The sequence below is a fragment of the Diceros bicornis genome, chromosome 1 (genome assembly GCF_020826845.1).
Source record: "Diceros bicornis minor isolate mBicDic1 chromosome 1, mDicBic1.mat.cur, whole genome shotgun sequence".
Lineage (NCBI taxonomy): Eukaryota > Metazoa > Chordata > Mammalia > Perissodactyla > Rhinocerotidae > Diceros > Diceros bicornis.
In genome coordinates this window covers 30,905,297-30,928,157 of record NC_080740.1, presented here as the reverse complement: position 1 = coordinate 30,928,157, position 22,861 = coordinate 30,905,297, and the positions used below count along the sequence as shown (strand labels likewise).

The 22,861-nt window shown below is 37.5% G+C and overlaps 1 protein-coding gene and 1 non-coding gene across 4 annotated transcripts in view; one reads left to right on the top strand and one right to left on the bottom strand.

The window, feature by feature from the left end:
* The window catches only part of EFNA5 (ephrin A5), a 275,446-nt gene that overhangs the window by 226,461 nt on the left and 26,124 nt on the right, over nt 1–22,861 (top strand). For all 3 annotated transcript variants that reach the window (XM_058537974.1, XM_058537892.1, XM_058538048.1), the window contains exon 2: nt 2,085–2,377. In XM_058537974.1, the coding sequence (XP_058393957.1) occupies nt 2,085–2,377 (293 nt within the window). The remainder of the gene's footprint in view (nt 1–2,084; nt 2,378–22,861) is intronic.
* On the bottom strand, nt 17,571–17,635 carry LOC131410596 (small nucleolar RNA SNORD77). Its single transcript, XR_009221353.1, has one exon. It is a non-coding gene; the product is annotated as a small nucleolar RNA SNORD77 (small nucleolar RNA).

The window sequence follows — 22,861 nt, the reverse complement described above, 5'->3', positions numbered from 1 at the left end:
CTGCTGCTTTTCCAAAGCATGGATCAAGTGGAGTTTTTGTCGATCATTTGATACTTGAGGACAGACTTTAGGATTGTCATATAATTTCCTTTCTTTGGAGATTTTTAAAAAGGAAACAGGGATTATTTTTACTTCTGTTGTATGCTCTTACTGCTGTTGTTTAGAAGTTAATATTTTGTTATTTACCCATTTTAATATGCTTTAATATATCCTGATAATAGTAACAGTGCTTCACATTCACATGGTACTTTTCATACATTTCCTCATCTGAGGCTTGAAGCTGCCATGTGAGGTTAGCAAGGCAAATTCTCATTGTTATTTCAACTTATAAATGAGGAAACTGAGGCTCAGGATGGTTTATGACTCTCCCACTCAATCTGCAGCAGATCCAGTCCTTAAATCCAAAAAGTGAGCAGGGCTTCTACTTTTGCCATGTTGTATTTCAGAAAGGAATCTCGGCTTTGTCAATGAATATTTAGTGTTAAGAGTGAAGACGGTGGGATTTCTATTGGGCTGAATATTGGTCACACCAATGCGTTGAAGGTCTTTGTTATGTTTGGGTGCTGCATTTCAAGGAGAACAAGGGAAACTGGAGGAACTGAGGAGGGTCAGGAAACTCGCATGATGAGGAGCCTGGGAACTATACCAGAAATAACCAAAGAAATCAGAATTTTCAACCCTGGAGAAAAGAGGATACAGAGAGACATAGCTAACATCTCCAAATGATTTATGGACTAGCTGGTGGAAGAGGAATTAGATTTCTTCTTTGTAATTTCAGGCAGCAGAAGTAGGATCACAGGACAGAAATTACACAGAAGCAGATTTATGCTTGATACAAGAAGAAACTTTCTAACATTTAGAGATGTCCAAAAATGGAATAGACTAGCTCATCATCACTGGGAAGTGTTCACACTGAGACTGTCTGACTTGAAGATTATATGACTTTATGGATGTTGTATTTCAGCAGTAACCCAGTTTTATGATGAACCTTCTAAGGGCTCAGAGAAGAATTTCCTCACTAGCTAAAAACAGAGAGGTTTTGTAGGCTTTTCCACTCTGATTTTAGGAAGTTGTGTACGTAACAACTGCTGTTTCATACATCACTGGGTCCTGAGAAATACTGTTCAATTGATGGGGAGAGGCATATTAGTTAAAACAAAGAAGCAAAACTTTTGTAAGATAGGAACTGAAGGAGACAATGTGACGTGTGCAGTGGGGTGTGTGTGCACCTGCATGTGTGTGCATACAGTTTAACTATTTCAGGATGAAGTGGCCATGGTTTTTGCTAGTTTCATCTAACCTGTTACTTTCACTATTCATCAGTCCAGCCTAGAACACAACCTATAAAATTAAGAGATGGGGGAAAAGTCATTCGTTTTAGATGGTTTCAATTTTCTTAATATGGAAAGGGATAGGGAATCAAAACAGAGATTGGCTAAAATGAGTTTGTGACATAAACAGATTTACTAAGGGAAATACCTAACTAGGATCTGAAGTCTCCGTTCTAGGTCTAGTTCGATCAGTCACTGCTTCATCATTATGCCTTAGGTTTTTATTTTCCTCTAAAGTGGATGTGTTGTTCTGGGAATTTTCTTTCCAACTTTTAAATTGTATGATTCTAATTCTCTCAATTTTATGACTCTAATTCTCCACATAGGAGAAATTTGCATAGGAAATTAAGAATGGTCTCAATTATAACAAATTCAATTATTTATTCTTTAAATTTCTTATTCATTTATTCAAAAACATTTATTAAATGAAATACTATTTTAGAAATATGAAAACTTTGCTTCAATATATGTGATTTTAAGAAAGGAAAAGAGCAAATCAGTATCTTTAATACTTAAAATGAATGTGAAGGGTTCCATTTGTAGGGTATTTTGAAATAAATATCATAGAAGTTCTCTGTAAAATGGCTTGTTGTTGCTTAGATTTGAAACAGCAACATTTCAAACCATGCCCCAAATCATAATAGCATGCAATAAAAATTTAACCCAACATTATTGAAGGTTCAACCACTGATTCCAAACAGTAAAAGCTTTTCCTCTCCAAATAATCTCATCTTGCTCTTCTTCTTCCGACAGATTCCAGAGGGGTGACTACCACATTGACGTCTGTATCAATGACTACCTGGATGTGTTCTGCCCTCACTATGAGGACTCGGTCCCAGAAGATAAGACTGAGCGTTATGTCCTCTACATGGTGAACTTTGATGGCTACAGTGCTTGCGACCATACTTCCAAAGGATTCAAGAGATGGGAATGTAACCGGCCTCACTCTCCAAATGGACCACTGAAGTTCTCTGAAAAATTCCAGCTCTTCACGCCCTTTTCTCTAGGATTTGAATTCAGGCCAGGCCGGGAATATTTCTACATCTGTGAGTATATAGAGATTTATCGTGTTGTGGGGCAGCTGCAAGAACCCAGACTAATTTTTTATCCATGTTTCAGAGAATTGCAGAGAGCTGGACTCTGCATTACAGATGTCTCCTTGTAAATGCATACATCAGGATCCCTAGATACATTAGCTGGGAATTGAGAGCACAAATTAGATTAAAGACACAGTGCCTCTCCCCCTATGAAATTGCGTGTCAGCCTGTTCAGTGAACCACTGCTGACTTGTATTTCTTTTAAATGAAAATTGCCAGGACTTCTCCAAAGCTCAGGAAAAGAAAAAGAGATTCCTGAAAAAAAAATTAAAGGAAATAATTAAATTTACATAGCTTGAAGTCATTGGATTTCTTATTCAGGTGTCAGCAATATCCTTTCAGTCGTCCACATTTTCAGTGGGGAAAGCCAAAACGCCTGCAGATGTCAGCATGCTGATGATAAATACTCTTTTGCACCAAGGAGAAAAGACAATTATTAAGAGCAGCTGTGTCTTTAAACAGGAAAGAGCGTGAAGTATCTAGAAAGGGTTCCAAGGGAACTGGTATGAGTGAGTTTCCCGCCTGTGAGCATTAAGCGCCTCTGTCCTGAGAGAGCTCTAAAACTTGCTCAGCAGACCTCTGTGTTAATCATTGCCGCGGCCTTGTTTTTTCTCCATCATGTACCCATCACTTCTTCAGGCGTCATACTAGCCATATAGTCTAGGTAAATGCATCTATGACTTTGTGCATAAGTCACCTGGGGATCTTGTTTTAATGCAGATTCTGATCCAGGGGGTCTGAGGTGGGGTCCAAGATTCGGTATTTATAAAGCCCCCAGGTGATGCTGCTGGTCTACGGACCACACTTGGAGTTAGCAAGGTTATAGGTAATATCTAGGTTATAGGTAATATCTAATTTAGGCAGCTTGCTGTGTATCTGGGCTTTTCTTTAACTAGTATCAAATATTTAAACTATCTGGCCTTTCCCGCACATTTTCACTGTCAGCTGAAAGAGTTAAAAGTTTACTTGTTCAAAAGTACATTTATCGAACAGCTTACCATGACTCAGAAATATTGGAGGATGCAGGATGAAAAGATACTCCCTGTCCTCGAGGAGGGACAATCTAGTGGGGAGCAAACATGTAAATAGGCAATTAAAGGGTAAATAGACAATTGCTTAATGAAGATAAATGCAGGGAGCAGTGGGAACATGGAGGGGTTGTACCTCACCTGCTTGGAAGAATCAGGAAGTACAGCTGCACACAGTGTGTACGGATCAAGCAATACCACCCAGTATGCTTAGCATCCCCTTTTCACCCCTGCTTGCCAGACAAACAAGATAAAGAACATTCCTGTTTTTCTGACTCATTTCTTCAGTCCCCACCCACTCCTAACCCACATGTTTTAAGTCTACAAGGATTTCTAGCTCCTCTTCTCCAGAAAACAGAATTTTATAATAAGCCGAATTTCACCATTGCAAGGGCACTCTCACTTATATTGGAATTGAATTTAAAAAGGAAATTGAACAGTACCAGTTTTATTATTTCAGTGCGTATTTCAGTCATTAGTCATGAGAAAACATGTAAAAGCCTTGATACTATCTCACATTCGATCCATAAAATAAGAAAAGGAATATTGAGTCCCACAGACAGAGAAAACACTGGCATACAGTGAATTCACACGTTCTCAGGCAGCAGGCTCTTGCCTTTTGCTGATTTTTTCCTTTGTGAAAGAATCTCATTCAGCAAATGAGAAAAAGGAAAGAGGAGGACTTCAATTGTGGGACAGCAACTCATTAATTGCCTAACTCTAAAATATCATACCAATGTAAGAAGAAATTATTGCCAGTTTCCAAATGTTTATATTGGTTTCTCAGAGTAAAAAACAACAACAAAAGCAAAACCCCAAAATGAATAGAAAGTACTAAGAGGGGAAGCATACTCACCCGCTAACTAGTTGATTGCATGATTATTAGAAATTATAGAATCCATTAGAGTTCATAAGCAAGATGTTATTATTCAGATATACCCATAGTGCTTATGACTGGTTTTTCTTCACTTGTGGTTAAATTCAATATTTCACTAAAAATCATTATGTGTCTTCTATAACATTCATTTAACGGAGTCATTTAACTGTCAAGGGCTCCTGTCAAAGTAATTGTTCCAAAATGCTTCAAAATATCAAGAGCTTTTTGCTGTTCAGCTGAGTTGAACCTGAATTACTTTTTTAAATGAAAGGTAAAATAGCACAAAATTAGCAGCAAAGAGATGCTCATTTACAAGAAGCACAGTGGCCTGGCAGTCAGTTAAACTGAATTTTCAACCATGTTTTAGAAGCACAAGAGCTTCCTTCCCTGTCTTTTTAGTAGTGAAAGTGTTTCTTCCCTTTCTTTCACTGCTGAGAGTAGGAGCGGCAGAGCTAACGTGAATGTCTTACAGACGTTTAATATACTGTGGTCATGATTAAACGAAAGGATTCTTGTGGGAGAATTGGCCCTCAGTTGAATTTTCCTCTCTCCTAATCTGTGTGGAATGAACAAGATGATTGGGAGATGGCTCTTTTCACGCTTAATACGTTACGAGAAGCTCTGTTACTGACCTCGCGAACAAGCCTGACGGCCCACCAGTCAATTTTATAAAATATTCTTATGAGCCCAGGGGTATTTTTCAGCTCCTCAAGGCCTTAAACTCTCTTCTAAGTTTTCAAAAGAAAAAAGAAAGCTATAGCCTTTTGGCAGTCCTGCTTTTGGGCACTAGAGGAAGAGTTAAGTTTAGTGGTGACTGTAGAGAACAAAAATTCAGATACAAACTTGGATTTGGGAGAAAGGAAGAGAAGTATTTCAAAACAGGATATCCACATCGTCACGTAGACTCAGAGGACACAAATCAGAGAGTTCTTAACAAGTTCTGCTTTATCCTCAACAAGATTTATTTCCTTCTTAAGTTCTTTGAGTGATACAAAATTAAGAAAATACGTAGTTGGAAATATCTCATATGAAGTTTCTAATTTACTTTAAAAAGAAAATATCCTTTACAGTTCTAGATGCTTTATTTGTCCCAAGAATGACTCTATGCCATGTCCTCCTTTCTTTGGGAACAGGCAGTATGTTAAGTTGTTATAATCCCTGATTATTGTTAAGGCAGACTGAGCCCATTGTTGAATCTGACAAATACTGTCTTTAATCTACAGGAGCTATTTTGGTAAGCGATTGGCATACTAAAGTAATTACAGAAAGTTGGTGGTATTTCTATTAGTGATAGATTTGCAGAACTGCCTGTCAGTAGATCATGGCCATGGTCATTTATATAGACTTCCTAAGGCAGAGTGTTATTTTAGAAACTTAAAAATACTCGTTTTAGAGATGATTCTCATACATATTAACCTAATGAGAACGTGTTTGGAAAAAGTTTTACTGTTGTTATTTTTAAATCATAAGAGGCAAAAAGAAATAAGGCCACTATAAGTTATTTTCATAAGTCAGTAGAAACACTGATTTTGAATGTCCTCTTTTGTAAAGTAAAGAAAACTGAGTCTTGGTCTCTTCTCTTGGCCCAACTAGCTATATGATCTTGGGTAAAGCATTGAATCTCTCTGGATTTCTAATTCCACATCTATAAAAACAACTTGGTTGCAATAGATGATTTCAAACATTTCTTGGAGCTGTAATAACCTAATCTTAGTATATTTTATCTGAGGGTCTGCGCCACTAAAGTAAGAGAGAACATCTGTAAAATGGCCCAGCCCAATGCCTTACTTAGTAGGAGTTCAATAAATGCCAGTTAAAGGGATATCTTCAGGGAAAATGCAGAGCAGAGAGGCGTATTAGAATTATTGAACTAGTTCCATTGCTCTCACCCTGTCCAACCCACCATCATCTCTGGTCTCGACTAGTGCAACAGGCTCCTGTTTTCCCCACTCATGCCATAACTCTGTCAAAGCCCTCCAGTGACTTCCTGTCTCACCAAGACAAAAATTCAAAGTCTCTAAGCTGGCCAACAAAGTCCTCCATGGCAGGTACTCCTCTCTTCCCTGCCCTGGGACTCTTGGACTTCTTCTCCTATCACTGTCTGTCTCATTGTCTCTGCTCCAGCCACCCTGCCCTCCTTCCTGGTCCTCATACCTGTCCAGTGCCCCACCCCCCATCAGGGCTTTGGTACTTGTTCTTCTCTCTGGCTGGGTTCTCATTGCCCTGGGCATCCACCTCCCTTGCTCTTGCTTTCTTTAAGTCTGCCCTAAAAAATGTCTTTATCAGAGAGGCTATTCTGACCTCCCTTATATAAAGATAACATCTCTGTCATTCTCTGCACTCTTACTCTGCTTTATTTTTACTCAAGCACTTGTAGCCCCTGACATTATGTATTTATGGTTGCTTGTTCACGGCTATTTCTGCCCTATGCCCTGTGTTATGTGGTTTGGCACACAGATGTTCAATAAATAAGGGTCACTAGTGTTTACGTAGCATATACTCTGTTCCAGGCACTGTTCTAAGCTCCCTACAATTCTCAAAACACCACTATGAGGTACTGTTCTTATATCCCATTTTACAGGTGAAGAAACTGAGGCACAGAAAAATTAGGCAACTTGAAAAAGGTTGAAACAAATAAGAAGTGGCTGATCTGAGAGAAAATGAAGTACTCATTTAAGCAACTAAAAGAAAGTGAAGAGATAAAGTCTGTCTTAGGTCTCATATGCTAATGAAGGAAAAACACACTTTATTTTGTATTAAAAAAGATTAGAAAAAATTAGCACTACTGTTTAGAGAATATTACTTTAACTCTATTAGAAACCTCAAATCAGATAGTAGCAAGACACATCTTAAACACATTTATGCATTTTCAGCTCTCCAAAGGATACTTTTCCATCTCCAAAAGATATTTCAACTGTATCTTCCCAGATGGTTGACTCTTTTAGTACGATAACTTCAGAAGCCAGAAAACTTGTATTTTCAAAGAAATACACTTCATAAATCCACTGAATAGTCAGCGTCCAGACTGAATCACCATTGCACACTTGGTTCAGGAATGAGTGAGTTTTAATGAGACCTACAATAAGAAAGACAAATGTCATTTTCTGAAAATGATACTAAAAAGGCAGAGAATTCTTCTAGCATTTGCCACATCTGAAGTATAGCTGATTTTCTTCAAAAGGAGATACTCAGAGTAAAGATAGTTTATAGTCATAGCACCCAGATGGAAACCAGGAGTTTCTGGGAGATTATTAGGGAACATACTTCCTACACTTATTGGTGGGTGAACTTGAATACACATGTTGTTTTAGTATTGTTCCTTCATATTGATATGGTGATAGAAATACAGAGCTGAAAAATGTCCATTTCTTTGAAGTTAGAGTCCTGAAAATCTTATTAATGAAAAGAACTTTCAGAGAGCTGAAGACTTCTGCTCCAGTCTTTGTGGTATACATATTTTTCAAAATTAGAAAGAAAATCACGGAGATAGTCTATGTTACTGTGGGCATCATTCTTAAATCTATAGTATATAACTACTTGAATGCATGTGATTAATTGCTAATTCTCCGCTTTATGTACTTAGTTAAAAGTTTAGAGTCTTAAGCTGTGAGGCAATTTTAATATGCACTATACAATTTTAAAAACTGACAAAATAAGTAACTTAAATTCTTAAGAGATATCTTACTGAAATGATCAAGATCAGCTACAGAAATCATTTGATTGTACAACATAGTTATTGACTATCCTTTAAAAGATGTAAGAATATTCAGTAAATCCAGAGAATACTAACGTAAAGAAAGTCCTTCACTTGCCAACTGGATTTGTGCCAAAAGCTTATTTGCAGGTGAGTTGTTTGGAACTTAGAGTGTAGTTTCTCATAGAAGTGTTTCTAAAATCAGGCAAGCTCTCCATAATGTGGAGAATTTGCTTAACCATAATATTGATTTAAAACTGTGTATTTTCAGTGAAAAATAGAAAACAGCATCTAGAAGAGTTGTCCAATAAATATTTGTGGAATGAATAAATGCCATAATAGTAAGCCAAATAGAACAAAAAAAGCAATTTTTTTTTTTAAATTTCTTATATGCTAATAATGTTTGAGAAAAGGAGATAAATGAGAAGCCCTAGGTTTTACTTTGCCCACTGCAGCAGTTCCCTAGTTTCTTAATAATGTTTTTCATCATATGCTGGGGAAAAATTACATCAAAGGAAAGAGTGGAACATGGTAAAAAAAAAAAAAAAAAAAAGGCACAGACGCTGGTGAATGCAGCCTTGGGCTCGAATCCTCCTTCTAGGCTCTTAATAGCTATGTGACTTTGGGTAACTTAACCTTACCAAGCCTTGCTTTCTTCATCTGTAAGATGGGTATATAATAATAGTTTCTTAGCACTATCTTTTTATTTCTAAGACTCAAAGAAATATTTTTTAAAAGACCAGTTGACTACCAAAAAGATAACTTCAATAATCCACATCCAAAAAATTTTGCATCCTTCAAAAAGTTAAGGCAACTTGAATAGCCCTGAGTGATATTTTAGTTTAGTAAAAAATTTCAGGGCTGGCCCCCTGGCGTAATGGTTAAGTGCACGCGCTCTGCTGCTGGCCGCCCGGCTTCGGATCGTGGGCGTACACCGACTCACTGCTTGTCAGGCCATGCTGTGGCGGCGTCCCATATAAAGTGGAGGAAGATGGGCACGGATGTTAGCCCAGGGCCAGTCTTCCTCAGCAAAAAGAGGAGGATTGGTATGGATGTTAGCTCAGGGCTGATCTTCATCACAAAAAAAAAAAAAAATCACAAATGGCTAGTAAAGGTTCACGTTTTAAGTCCATGCCCTATATTCTGAAGGAACATTATGCTGGGATTACATATGCCTCAGGAAGTCTTCATTTCCCTGTAGATGTCTGGTTTTTCAGCTGCTTACTTTAGTAATCTACATTAAGAATTACTTTGGTCCTGACAGTTCACACCAATCCGCCTTTTTTCTGAGTTGTTCTCATTGAACTAGAAGAGTGTCAAAACGGCACCTTTATCAAAGCAGGAGGTAATCTTTTTCATCCTTCATACTCTTTTACTCTTGCAGGGAAGGTGACTTGTAAGTACAGTGTACTTTCTTAAAACGAACAACTCAATATTTGCTTCAATGTGTGTGTGCATTTTGCTTCTGTTATTGAAAAATGCTTTTGACCACTGGAGTCTTATTTTAGCATTAAATGCTCTGGCATATACTTCAGCTGAGATTCAAGGGGTTTGTAATTGAAATTTCCAGAAGGACTGTGGTCAAATACTAGCTCGCCTCTTGTATTTTTTTGGTATGTAGACTCAGAGCATGGTATTCAGCAAGGCATATTTATATTAATAGAGAAAGGAGTTGAAGGGCAATGTTAGGAAATTGACAAATTTTAATATTTTCTAAAGTGGAAAAGAATGAATATGGCACAAACATCAAATAGTAATTGCTCGGATATAGATACAGAGTGTATCTTAGTCACTAAAATCTACTTAGTTTTTTTTTTTGTTTTATTTTGAACATACAATGGAACAGTTTTTCTCCACTTGGACACTGGAAGTTTGTCTGGGATTATATCAGATTTCTGTCTAAAAATAGTCATTCTGTTCCCTTTGTATACTTCCAATGGTCTTTAGTGAACCTGTAAGAACGCACCTTTTTATTTAAAGAATGAGTTTAGAGAATTGTGTCTGTTTCAAGTTGTCCCTAGCCATCTTTTAGGAAAGCATGAACAGATTTCCAAGGCTCTTAAATGAAGGTTAAATACAGAACATGAAATAGGATATTTAGGGACTTCAGGATATTTTTCTGTGTTTATTGTAAGTTTCTCTTATGAAAACAGTTGTTTATTGCCAGGTGCCCTGTTAGCCTCCTGAACAAGAATGCTTGGCATCAGCTCAGGCACGGCTGGAGTGTGGACACTTCACCCAGCATGTTTCAGATAGTCTGAATAAATCAAATGGGGAGGAGGCAACTGATAACACAAGCTATTTTAAAACACTTTAATATTTTTTAAATTTTTGGCAACATTATTTGGTGAAGTGGGAAGAATTTTAAAAAGAAATACATGCCCTGTTCAATGACCTGACTAAAGGATAAGGTACTGTTAAAAAGAATCAGAGAAATTGATGTTGGGTCTGTGAAAAAGGAAACTGGAAAAGATATCACTGTTTAATAGATTTTGACTTTGGAGCAAAGGAAGTTTGCAAAAGGAGCCTTAAAGGCTATTGCATAATTGGGGCTTGATGGAAATTCATGGTATCAGCCATAAAAAACTGAAGACTCATAAGTAGTTATCCCATTGTTTGAATTTTTCAAAGTCTGCGACACTCAGATAAGAAGTTCAAAACCAAAATAATTTTTATTTCTGCTCCTTTTAAGAATTTAAAATGCTATTACAAGACTAAGGGAACATGTAGAGTTCTGACCTTCCAAGGGGAGGAAGGAATTATGTCACCTTTTGCTTCCTTTTACCCAACTGAGACTAAATGTTGAAATGGAAACAATTAAATTAAAGAGTTGTCCTTTTTATCCCTAAATGTCACAAGTGGCTGCATCTCTTAGAGAAATAACACACCTCATTAATTGTGTAATTTCACAAGGAAGACGTAATTCTCAGCCTTATAAACATGTAATGTACTAATTTGGTTTCAGAGTTAACTGAAAACAGTTTAATGAGCTGCTGTATGGCATGTATGTGCAGCGTTACATAGAGCAGATGCCAAGAGAAATGGAAATAACATGCCAGTGACACTTGGAATAACAGTGTTTATACTTCATTGACTTTGGGTTGTCAGCATGCTGTTCTCTGTGTTTCCCTTAGTAACTTATTAAGGCAAGTGAACTCCGGTGTGATGATATCTAAGCGTCATTTGTTGTAAATTACACAAGCATGAACACGCCAAACGCATAGTCAATCTTCATAAAAAACTGATACTTCCTCGTATAGATGGCCAAAATAGTATCCATAAGGCACGCACGCAGAATCAGAGGTGACTCTGAACATTGTGCATGCTGGAAGAACAGTATTTTGGCCTTTCATCAGAAGAAATACTGTTTCTACAGATTTTCCCACTCATCTATTCTTGCTCTATTGTAACAGAATGGTCGCGTAAGTCTTGGTTTGAAAGTTGTCATACAGCCTCACAGCAGGCGTATATTATCTACAGAGTTCTTTATGAGGAAATATAAATCACCACAAATGAGACTTTTCACAGCCAGAGATATGTAGAAATTTGCGTGAGTGCTTTGCTGGCTTGCTAAAAAATATCTCTAGGCTCCGAAGCTCGCTCACAACTCATCCGTGCTCCCTACCCTTTTGGGAAGCAATTCTCAAAACTTGAGATTTATGGTCCAGAGAGCTGATAGTGGCTATAAAGTTTTCTATTTTCTCTTTTCTTTAATATTAATGCAGAGAATGAGGCATTATCATTCATTATTTTAGCTCATGAGTATCCTGTGGGCTTGAAATATGGTTTCTGGGGCTATGGCTTACCTCTGTTTAATAGGGGAAATATGTGGACTTTGGCAACAGGCTTCTTTTCCATTGAATATTTTTAGGCAGATTATAGAAAAGCCACATTAGTAACAGAACTTTATTATATGCTATATCTAGGTTTGGTTTTAAAATTTAAAGTTTTACAAAATATTAATTCATTCTGAGCCCCCAAAGTAAAATATCATGAATTGGATATTCAGCCTACTATTATTGTTAGGAATTAGAATGATAATATCTTTTCATTTTACTATTTTCAGAGATGTATGATAGTTCCAACTAGCTTTATCTACATTCATGTGAGATAGGTTTTAGTTTACAGTTAGCACTCTCTTTTCTATCCACATCTTTAAAAACAAGTAACGTCTCTGAATCATTAAAAAGAATATATATTGTTTTTAATTTAAACTTGCTCAATTTTTGGTAGCTTTAATGTCTGGTTTCTAATGTAAATGTGCTGTTTCTAATTTGTTTTTTTACAAAAAATTTTGAATGTTAATTTTCTCCTTAGGTACATGATCATAGGCTCTGACTAAGATCTGAATTGATGAACAGTTCCAATGGGTCCTCAGCCTTGAATTCAGAACTTCTTGCTCTATTTTAGGCCTAATTTTTAAGAGACAAATCTAAACAAAGAGAGTAGAATAGAGACCAAATATGTGAATAGGCAATTTTTTTACTTTTAATAGATTGCTTAAAGGTTTTGCTATGTAGATACCGGGAGCATTCAGTTCAGTCAGTTTTGAGGCTATATAATGAATACTGCAACGATTTATTTTGTTTTTTTGTTTGTTTTTCTGTGGGGAGGACTAGCTCCAAGCTAACATCTGATGCCAATCCTCCCCCCACTTTTTTTTTCTCTCTTGAGGAAGATTGGCCCTGGGGTAATATCCGTGCCCATCTTCCTCTACTTTATATGGGATGCTGTCACAGCATGGCTTAACAAGCGGTGTGTCAGTGCATGCCCGGGATCCAAACCTGCGAACCCCGGGCCGCCAAAGTGGAGCGCACGCACTCTGGCCGCTGCACCACCTGGTCGGCCCCTGCAATGATTTAAATGAAGTTTAGTTCAGAGTAATTATTGTTGTGAAAGCAGCCTTTTGCTAAAGGCTTACTCATGCCTTGACTGATAACTGCTCCCTAACACTTGTCTGATAATCACAATTCTAGTGATTTAGCACTTATTGCAAGGTTACGATGTGCCAGGCACTGTATCAAGCACTAACCTGTTTTAACTCGTTGAATTCTCACCTGTGAGGGTAGGTGCTATTAATATGCCCATTGTATAGATGAGGAAACTGAGGATGAGAGAGGTTAAGTAACTTGCCCAAGATCGTGTAGTTAGTAATAGAGTCAGGATTTGAACCCATGCAGTTTGACTCCAAGCCTAAGCTCTTTTATTCACTTACTTCATAATAAATATTTCAAAAGAAATTAAAAGGAGACAGAATTCAAGGACCCTTGGCAAGTCATTATGTAAGTCCCACCTACACCCTGGAGCTTAAGACAGAGCCAGTTCTAAAAACGGCTAACATAACGTATAGAGAGAAGATTCATGTCAGCTTCTCCCTGAGATTCACGTACTAGTATATGGGTTTTTAAAACAAAGTAGAGCGTTATTGAATGGTTTGTGGGGTCAGAACATGATGACATAATAAAATGTGTCATCACTCTCCCTACTTCAGTTGTGATGAAGACGTGTAAGGATTAGCAAGACTATTGAAAGTATATGTCTCTTTGGTTACCCTGAGTCATTTTTCAGAGTTTTAAATTTGATTAACAAAATCAATAGCACAGTGTAGGCTCTGGTGTATATATTGCAAAGCCTCGTGACCGACGGTCTCAACCTCACAGCTTGTTAATATGACATGCTGGGGATTGCCTTATCTTGTCCTTAAGCAGCACAGCAGCTACAAAGTATTGTTTCCATTATTATTATTAGTTGTAGGTGCTGTTGCTATTGCTGTTATTTAAAGTCCACCAGTATTTCACAGACTCGGAGTTATTACACATTTTTGCAAATTCGAGACAGGGGCAGAGATTCTAGGAGGGGAAGGGCTACTTTGAGAATTTATAACATTTGGAAACTTTGGAATGAAGTTCAGGAATTGCAGCAGCCATGTGCATCACCCAGATTTTACACAGGAGTCAGGGCACTGGTTCATCAGGCTGGTCGCCAGAATTGGGGAGACCACCCAGCAGCCCTCCAGAGAACAGGCTTCACACAGCTCAGGTAGATTTCCTTTCTAACCTGCCTCCCCCCTCCTGATAAGAAGATCAGAACAACAGAGACGTTGGGATCAATGAAAAGACAGGTCTGACTGAAATGGAAAGTATTTGGAAAATAAAACTGGATAAATTGGGCCAGATTATGGAGGGCCATTAATTCTGGTCTGAAGAATTTGGAACTTATCGAGCAGGCAATAGGGAGTAGTATGTTTCTGAAGGGGAAGCTCATTTGGGCTTTGTCATATAAATACATACAAACAATTGGTTTTAGGGCTAGATGCTGGCCAGTTATATAATAATAGCTCGCAGGTAGTGAACACTTACCCATTCCATGTGTTTACATACATTGTCTCATCCATACCTCATCACAACTATGTGTTAGGCACTATTCTTGTTCCCGTTTCACAGATGAGGAAACTGAAGCACAGACAGGTCGAATAACTTGTCTAAAATCACACTGTTCATGTGTGGTGGAGTCCAGAGTTGAGCAAAGGCATCCTGACTCCAGCGTTCATGCTCTTATCCATGTATGGCAAGTAATGTTCAGAAGATTATTCCACAAATAGTACCAGTATTTAGGAAGAAATTATTCTAATCTCAGAGAGATTAATACCCTTTACTTGAGTTTCTGTTGCTTCTGTAATACCTTCAGCCTCTTTGCCACAGCTGCCAAGTTTTAATTTTTTTTTTTTTTTGCATAGGCTTTTATGATGTTTTTATTGAGTTGAATTGCTAAATCAATAACATTTGCTGCATTGTTAATTTAATCAAATAGCAGAATTTCTGACCTTTTGATATGATGTTAGTTTATTATTAAAGTCCATTTTAGAAGATTTATTGCAGTTATTCCCTGAAATATTTATATTCAAAATGCTATATAAATCCATTTATTAAACTCTACTTGGGCTGTCGGTACTTGTGCATCATTAAATTTGTAGAAAATCTACAGTAGCTATAGAAGGATACTCTTCAGTATTATATTTTCTCATTAGTCAACCCATCAATACCTCCTGAGCTGTGTTTACCCATCAGGCCAATGTTGCAGACACCATGGAGCAACAATAGAAAGTACTCAGTGTAATCTGTCTTCCAGGAGCTCACAGTCCAATGTGAGAAAAATAAATAATAGCAAAAAGAGAAATAAATTACAAGATTGACACTGTCCATAAAAAAGAGGGAGAGAAGATTGCTTCAGGAGGAAGATATTAAAGATGTCAAGTGCTGATTTGAGGGGCAAGGTGGAATTCTGGTCTCAGGACTTAAGAGACTATCCTGACTTTAGTGACCCACCTGCAAAGAGGGGTAAGAGTGCAGATTCTTGGAACACACTTCCAGAAAGTCTGATTCATTAAACTTCATGAGGTTGCAGAAAGGATCTTCATGTTCAACGAGCTCTCCAGCAATTTCTCTGGCAGGTGATCTTCCTACCACACTTTGGGAACATTGGCTAAAAGTGGGATAGATGAGTCTGAATTCCAGACATGGAAAAAGTGGATACTGGAGGATCTGAGTGAATAGAACAGCAGCATCGGTGTTGAGAAAAGGCAATCTCTGTTATGTGAGTGTTTGTATAACCCAGGGAACTCAGGTGAGAGCGAGACCAAGCTAGTCTAAGAGGAAAACTAAGATAGACTAAGATTCCAGGAGTCAGCTCATTCACCATGGTCAATGGTTGTAAAAAATCCTTCCTTCTGCCTCACCAAGTGAATGTATCATTTGCTTCACCCCTAAATAAGCTACAATTTCACCAGGCTAGTGCAAACAAGAACCACTCATTACAAGAACAAAGATAACCCTTTGGGGTTTTTGTATCTCTTAAACAATTTTTTAAATTTTTGTTATAAAATGAATTCCCTTTACAAAGTGGTAAGCTGTGTAAGTGAGGATAAGAATCAGAAAGCCACAAAAAGATAAAAAGGAAAAAGGCAAGACATCAAGTGGGAAGAAATATTCATTTTGGACCAACAGTTTAGAAGGAAAATGTGTACTTGAGGAGAAAGGAAAAAGTAGTGAGGAGTTTCTGTAATATTCTATTTATGTACCTTGAGGGTTTTGGAAGGTACGTTGAAGAAGTGGGTGCCTACTGTCTGTGACCTTTTTGCTTGTCAGTTTATGTTTTCTTCTCCCCGATGTTTAGTTAGAGTCTGATGAAAAAGGAGTATATCTAAACGGAGCCATGATTTGGTTATGATTAAAGGTCAACAGTGATATATACTTAATCACTATTTACTTATATATTGGGTTAGACAGCAATCATGTTTTTAACCATATGCTATGTCCTGATTCCTAGAAAATAAGACCATTATTTAAATGGTCCCTTTTTAAAATATTATTAAGTTTAGAAAAGTAGATGGGATGAGAATGAGGAGATCTGGATCTTGACTCCATCACTTATTAGATGTGTTAATTTGGGCAAGAGGCTTCAATCCATGCCTCAAGTTTTCTGTGTATAAATGAGTTAAAGTGCTAGTTTAATGAATGGTATTCTTAATATTGATATTTGAAAGGCAATTAGTTACTTTCCTACTTTCTGTCAAAATTAATGGTAGCTTCTATGACAAATTTTTATGGGTACTTTAAATTATACATTTGCATGTGTCAAAAATAGTTCCTATCATCAACTAGTTTGAAATACACTGGTGGGCAGAAATAGCTTACTGTCATTTACTCACAAAGGCACATTTCTCACACTCTTTGCAGAAAAAATATGACCAAAATATATTGTCAGTTCTCTGTGGTTCATTTAGAATGTTCTACAATGGTGAAGATGCAAAAATACCAGTCTGTCGCTTAGAGAACCATTCTTTGGGTCACATCCAAGTCTGCGGTGGTCAGTTGAATTTGTACAAAATATTTTCCAGGGCTAACTAGAAAACTGCTTTACCATTGGTAGGTTTTGTGCACCCGTTTTTTTCCCCATAGAGCCTCATACCTGAGAAACATGGAGAAATATTCTTTTCCTAAATTGAAAAACTCAGCTGTAGTCTAAACGAAATGGGATAAATTATCTTTTTCACAATTATCCATTAAAGGGAGAATTAGAATTAATATTAATCACAGATGTTTCATCAAGTTTTATTATCAACCAGATTGACTGCCAAAGTGCTTTCTGGAAGACATTTTCTCTCCCTCCCCCACCTGCTACTGAGAACAAACTGTTATTATGGCTCCTTAGATAAAGATTAATGGTTTTGGCAATTCATTTGAGGAAATCTGTATTTTACTGTACATTCCACTTTAGTTCAAGGTGTCACTGAAAAGCGGTTTGTCACCTCCCTGAGAAAAGTATACAGTGAAGACACAGATAGTATAATACTTTCTACCATCAGGAAGAGATTAATCAATGAGCAGCCCAAGGTTGATATCACCCAACCCATATTTTTTTACATTTTGGCAAGCCTTGTTTATAGATAAAATAAGCAAAATGCCTATCTAATCCTGGTATTTTAGCAGCTATGCTTTTACCCATTATCCTTAAATTACTTTAATATTATTTTTCTTTTTTTTTCTTTACCTTAGACAAATGGTGTATCTCTTCACAATTCAATCTGAACTATGCAACCATCACAGTAATATTACTTTTCATTGTTATGTCAACTTTCTTTCTGGAATAATTCAGTACCAACTGTGTGACCCGTATAAAAATTATGAACATTTGATGGTTCCCCATCCATTTGCAAAGTACTCCAAAGATAAGTACAATATTTGTTAAGGTTCTCCACTTGTAAACAATATTTATCAATGCTAGCTAACTTAAACAAAGAAAAAAAGAAACTTTTTCTGTACTAGAGAGATCAATTCTTTTAACTAAAGACCTCAGGATGGACAGGAACCAAGGCAGTGCTAGAGATCTAGAACATGGAAACAAGTGGATAATTAGAATTTTCTCGTTAAGACCCAGCCATTCGATTTTCTCAGCTCTAACACTTCTGCATTCTTTGTGTCACTCTACTCAGGATGCAAGTTCCTAGGAGAAGGAATTGATTGGCATATATGCCTGTCTTTTGGAAAGAATAAAGAGCACCTTGATTGACAGTGTCACCAAGACTGCATGGAATGAGGAAAGAGGAGTTCGTCAAAGTTTTTGTTGTTGTTTGGGTTTTAGCCTGAGGAAGATAGGCAGTGATGCTGAACAAGCAAAACAACCACAGGCCAAAACAAGGATGTATTTCATTGATGAACAGTAGCGTAGAATATGTGGAATTGTTCAAAACAAAGAGAAAATCTATGTAGTAATCCTTTAAGTGCAAGAGGGGCAGAGTATCAATTTAACCTTCATATTTCTTGTTTGTTGTACAGTAATATTTTATATTTGTCTAGTATTTTTGCAGGCTTTACTGTGTCCAACAAATTAAAGAATGTGACTCATATTTTCAGTTAGGATTTCTCTCATATTTAATTGTTTTTCTGTCCTTTAATGGAGATAATATGAAAAAGCAAAGACTCCAGACAAATAATGAAAACATTCTATTTATTGATTTCCAGCTTTATTTCATTGAACAACAAAATATAAGAAATGCAGTGGAATGGGTTAAGTCCCATTTCTGCCACTGCCCAACTCTAGTTAGACTTGGGATCAGTCGTATAACTGAGTCTATTTCTTAAATGTAAAATGAGGAGGTTGGGCCAGATTGGGGAGTTCCAAGGAACAAGAAAATTATTAAGATATTACAATTTCTGACATCAAGTTTAAGTTTGGAAAATTTGGGGTTAAAGTGTTTTTCCCCCCAGCAAGACTTCTTGGGGCCTTAAATGTGATACTGTGCGTTGTAACTCTCCAAAGAGAGGGATACTATATGTACTATTCACCAAACTTGTTAGACTTTGGAACCCTTTTTTCATTGGAGCATCTTGAGGGACCTGGCTTCCATGGGATGAGGTTAGATCATTTATAAAATCCCATTCAGTTTTAAAATATACTAAGTATATAATTCTCCTAGTCATGAAAAATGTGAAATCCGTTTTAATGCCATTCATCACCCAGCCCTCTCTATCTAGTCAGCGTAACCAGACTTTCTGTATAGTTGAACCCACATCCTTGCATCTAATCCTCTTTTGAGATGAGCAACAAATACAGGCTAGTTGTCTCTTCCTTCAAGGATTCGTGTGTTTGTAGTGAATTATGCCACTTACATTCTTCTAACTGTTCCTACAAGAGCTGTTTTAAATTTTTAAAATAATTTTTGTCACTTTTCTGCAGTCTTATTTTAAATGTAGATCCAAAACATGAAAACAGCACTTTGGATAGATCTGATAAATAAGTAGACCACTAGGACACACATTCAATTTGTTGTCTGCTGTGGGTTTTGTTTTCCCTGAGACATACCTGTGCTTAGTCTGCCATTCTTCTGTTCTTTATCTTTTTTATTGAACTTCATCCCACTTTAATGGACCATTTCACTAGTTGTCTTCAAGGACTACTTAACCCACCCAAATAATTTTGCTTGTAAACCCATTCTCAAATCCATCTCACATCCTCTGATGAAAATATTAAGGAATACCTCAAGAATGACTAAGCTGGAGACTACAGGAAGTTAAGCACTCACTAATATACCTTCAAAATTGGTCCTGAACAGTATAATGCTATTTTTCCCATCAATAACTAGCCAGTTTTGCAGTCCATAGAAAAGACTATGGAATAGTCTTTTCATCTGGCATCTCATTGCTCTACAAAAGCCCTCAAGCCTCCTTCATAGCTGCTCCCAGGCATTGTCCCCACTGCACCCTCATGAGTCCTTCTGCTCCCCCACAGGCCTGTGTGGAAAGTGCCCTTGGCGCTTTGAATTGTTAGGTTCTGACTACTGGGCCCAAAGGACCCCCAAAGCCTTGACATCTTTGGAAGCTATCCTAGGATGTAGCTCTCTAGGGGCTTCTTGCATTGGCAATCCAAAAACGAATGATGAGGCAGTCCCTGCTCCTGTGAGTTCAATTCCTAGGGCAAACATGGCGTAGATATTCAATAAATGCTTTTTAACTGCCTCGTGACTGGTACCTTAAGATTAGCAAGTGTATCCAGATTGCCAAAAGGCCCTAATTAAACCTGCCCCATTGGAGGGCTTTTAATGTCTTTGTGCCCAAGTTAGAGATAGAACTTAGCATCTTGGACTAGGTCTTTTGGTTCAAAGGACCCATCCCATACAGAGCCTCCAACCTCTATCTGTCAAACCCCTTGCTTCTTCCTTCAGAACGATAATGATAATTCCAAATTTTGTATCTTATTCTCTAAAATGTAAGGTCCTGAGGGCATGGACCGTGTCTCTGCTTTCTTACTGTAAATATGTGGCACAAGGAAGGGAAGGGAGGATGGATAAAGTACGGAACGATCTACCTGTGTGAGAGTCCAGGGGATTCCAAGGAGCCCACCAAGGCTGAGACAGTGAGGATTCCTCCTTTCTGGAATTTCTGATCTGTGTAGATTTTTTAAAGCAACTTGCCAACTTTTTTTTTTAATAATTTTATTTATTTATTTATTTATTTTTCCCCTCAAAGCCCCAGTAGATAATTGTATGTCGTAGTTGCACATCCTTCTAGTTGCTGTATGTGGGACGTGGTGAAGCAGTGCGTCGGTGCGCGCCCAGGATGCGAACCCGGGGCTGCCAGCAGCGGAGCGCAAGCACTTAACTGCTAAGCTTCGGGGCCGGCCCTGATCTGTGTAGATTTAAGGAAAATGACAAAGCAGACACTGCTAAGTATGTTTAAAATTCTACTTTCTCTTCTAGGGGAAGTTTTTAACTGAAATGGGGTAGAAAGAAATAATTAATGTTGATTTTATCCCCTTGAGGAAATCTAAACAGGTCTATATCATTTTAAACAAGCATGACGTATGAAAATTAGAATTTTACAAAAGATAAATTGCAGAGTGATCATTCCATTTACAGAAATGGAATTCTTTTCAATAGCCCTAGAGCATTTTAAAAATTATTTGATTTCTAAAAATCCAGTTTATATATACTTTTCAGGATCAAAATTGTTGGAAGGACCAAAAATAGGTGAAATTTTTGAAAAGATAGCCGTAGGTGAGTGGGAAGCACATTTCTTTGACAGTGGGATGAAATTCTTAATGCCCAAGAATTGAGATAAAATTTTAGAAACTCTTCCTTAGTAAGATGGCAGCGGTGGTGGCAGGGACGGGGGCGGGGGGCGGTAGGTGTGTGTGTTGTATTGCTGAGGGCAGGTTGCGGCAGCAGCTCTGGCCGTGGCTAAAGTTGTACACATATAATACAGTATTATACTATGCAGAGATTCGGGGCTGGTAGCTACTTATGAGAAATAACAGTTCTATAACTTCATTCGTTTTTTAAATTAGTGTCACAGACAGCTCCCACTTTTCACCACTGTGCTTTCTGGAAATAGAATCATAAAGCAGAGAGTTGTAAAGTGCCTCCCATTTTCCTCCAGGAGTAATATCTTAATTGAGACCGTGTCTCTGACTATATATTTGTGAAAAAATAAATCATAGCTATGACCGACCCCGTGTCAGAGGCAAAGACGCAGTAGCCATAACCTTCCACAGTTATTTAAAATAGTAAAATTATACTCTTTTCTATAAAAGGGACATAAATGTATTATACACATTGATTTTACATGCACTCTAAAGAATATGTTCAGCAAATAAAAAGTTCAACTAAACTATTTCATAAATTTTAGCAGAATTAGCTATACTATAAATTCATTAAATATTTAATTCCTAATAATTTGGTTCTTTGTATTTAAGAGAAGCTTTGGGGATGATTTCTTTGCCCTAGTTCTGTCCAAGGTAGTTTGAGTGAACACTTCTCTTTTCTTTCAATAAACATCCCTGGGCCAGATCAGCCTATTCAATATCCTTCTCCTGAGTGAGATGAACTTTGGCAGGTTCCTTGGCCTGTCTCAGATGGTGAAGTCAGTTTCTTACACTTGTAAAATGAGGAGACTGAACTAGATGGTCCCCAATGTTCACGACCTTGAATTTTGTGATTCAGTGTGATTTAAGCTTACAGGTTCGTGTAAGGATACAAAAGTGCCCAATGTTTAGCTGTTGATTATGGTGGTGATGAGCTTCCCCTCCAGGTCTACGTCACCCCTTATGCATTTTCCGGCTTCTCAGGGCTGCTGCTGCTGCTCAGCGTTGCTCCAAATAAAGGCCACCGGTGAAAACATGCCCTCCTTCTTGGACTCGATACCTGGCTGATGTTTTGCCATCATCTGCCTTCACCCTTCACAATGTTTTCAATGCCTTGAAAACAACCACCACGTTATTAGTAGAAACTCTTTCAAAAGTACTTTAAAATCATTTTGTTTTATCCAAATATGTTTTAGTGCATCTTAATTGAATGTGGGGGGAAAAAACTCACTCTATCTTGAAAAATAAGTCATTTATTCACATTTCTAGCTGGCTTAAGGACCTACTTACATTGCAGGAAACTCTCATGCCTGCTGAGTTATTGTCTTTTTTATTTTACTTTTTCTACTCCAAGCTTGTGATTTTGTGGGCATTTATAGTAGATCAGTGAGCAAACAAGCATTTTCTTGGGGTGACCTTGTCTTTCATTCATTTATCCTTTCCTTCCTTCATTCAACAGCTATTTATTGGTGCATACTGCTGGCCAGATAGTATTTTAAACTCTGTGAATACAGTTGAGAAAAAAAATTAGGCAAAAGCCTGCTTTAATAGAGCCTACACTCTACTGGGGAGTAGGGGGTGGGGAGGGAGATAAACAAGCAAATAAATAAATATGAAATATGTCAGGTAATTGGTAAATGCTATGATGGAAAAAATAAAACAGTAAGGAGAATAGAGAACATAAAGGTAGAGAAATT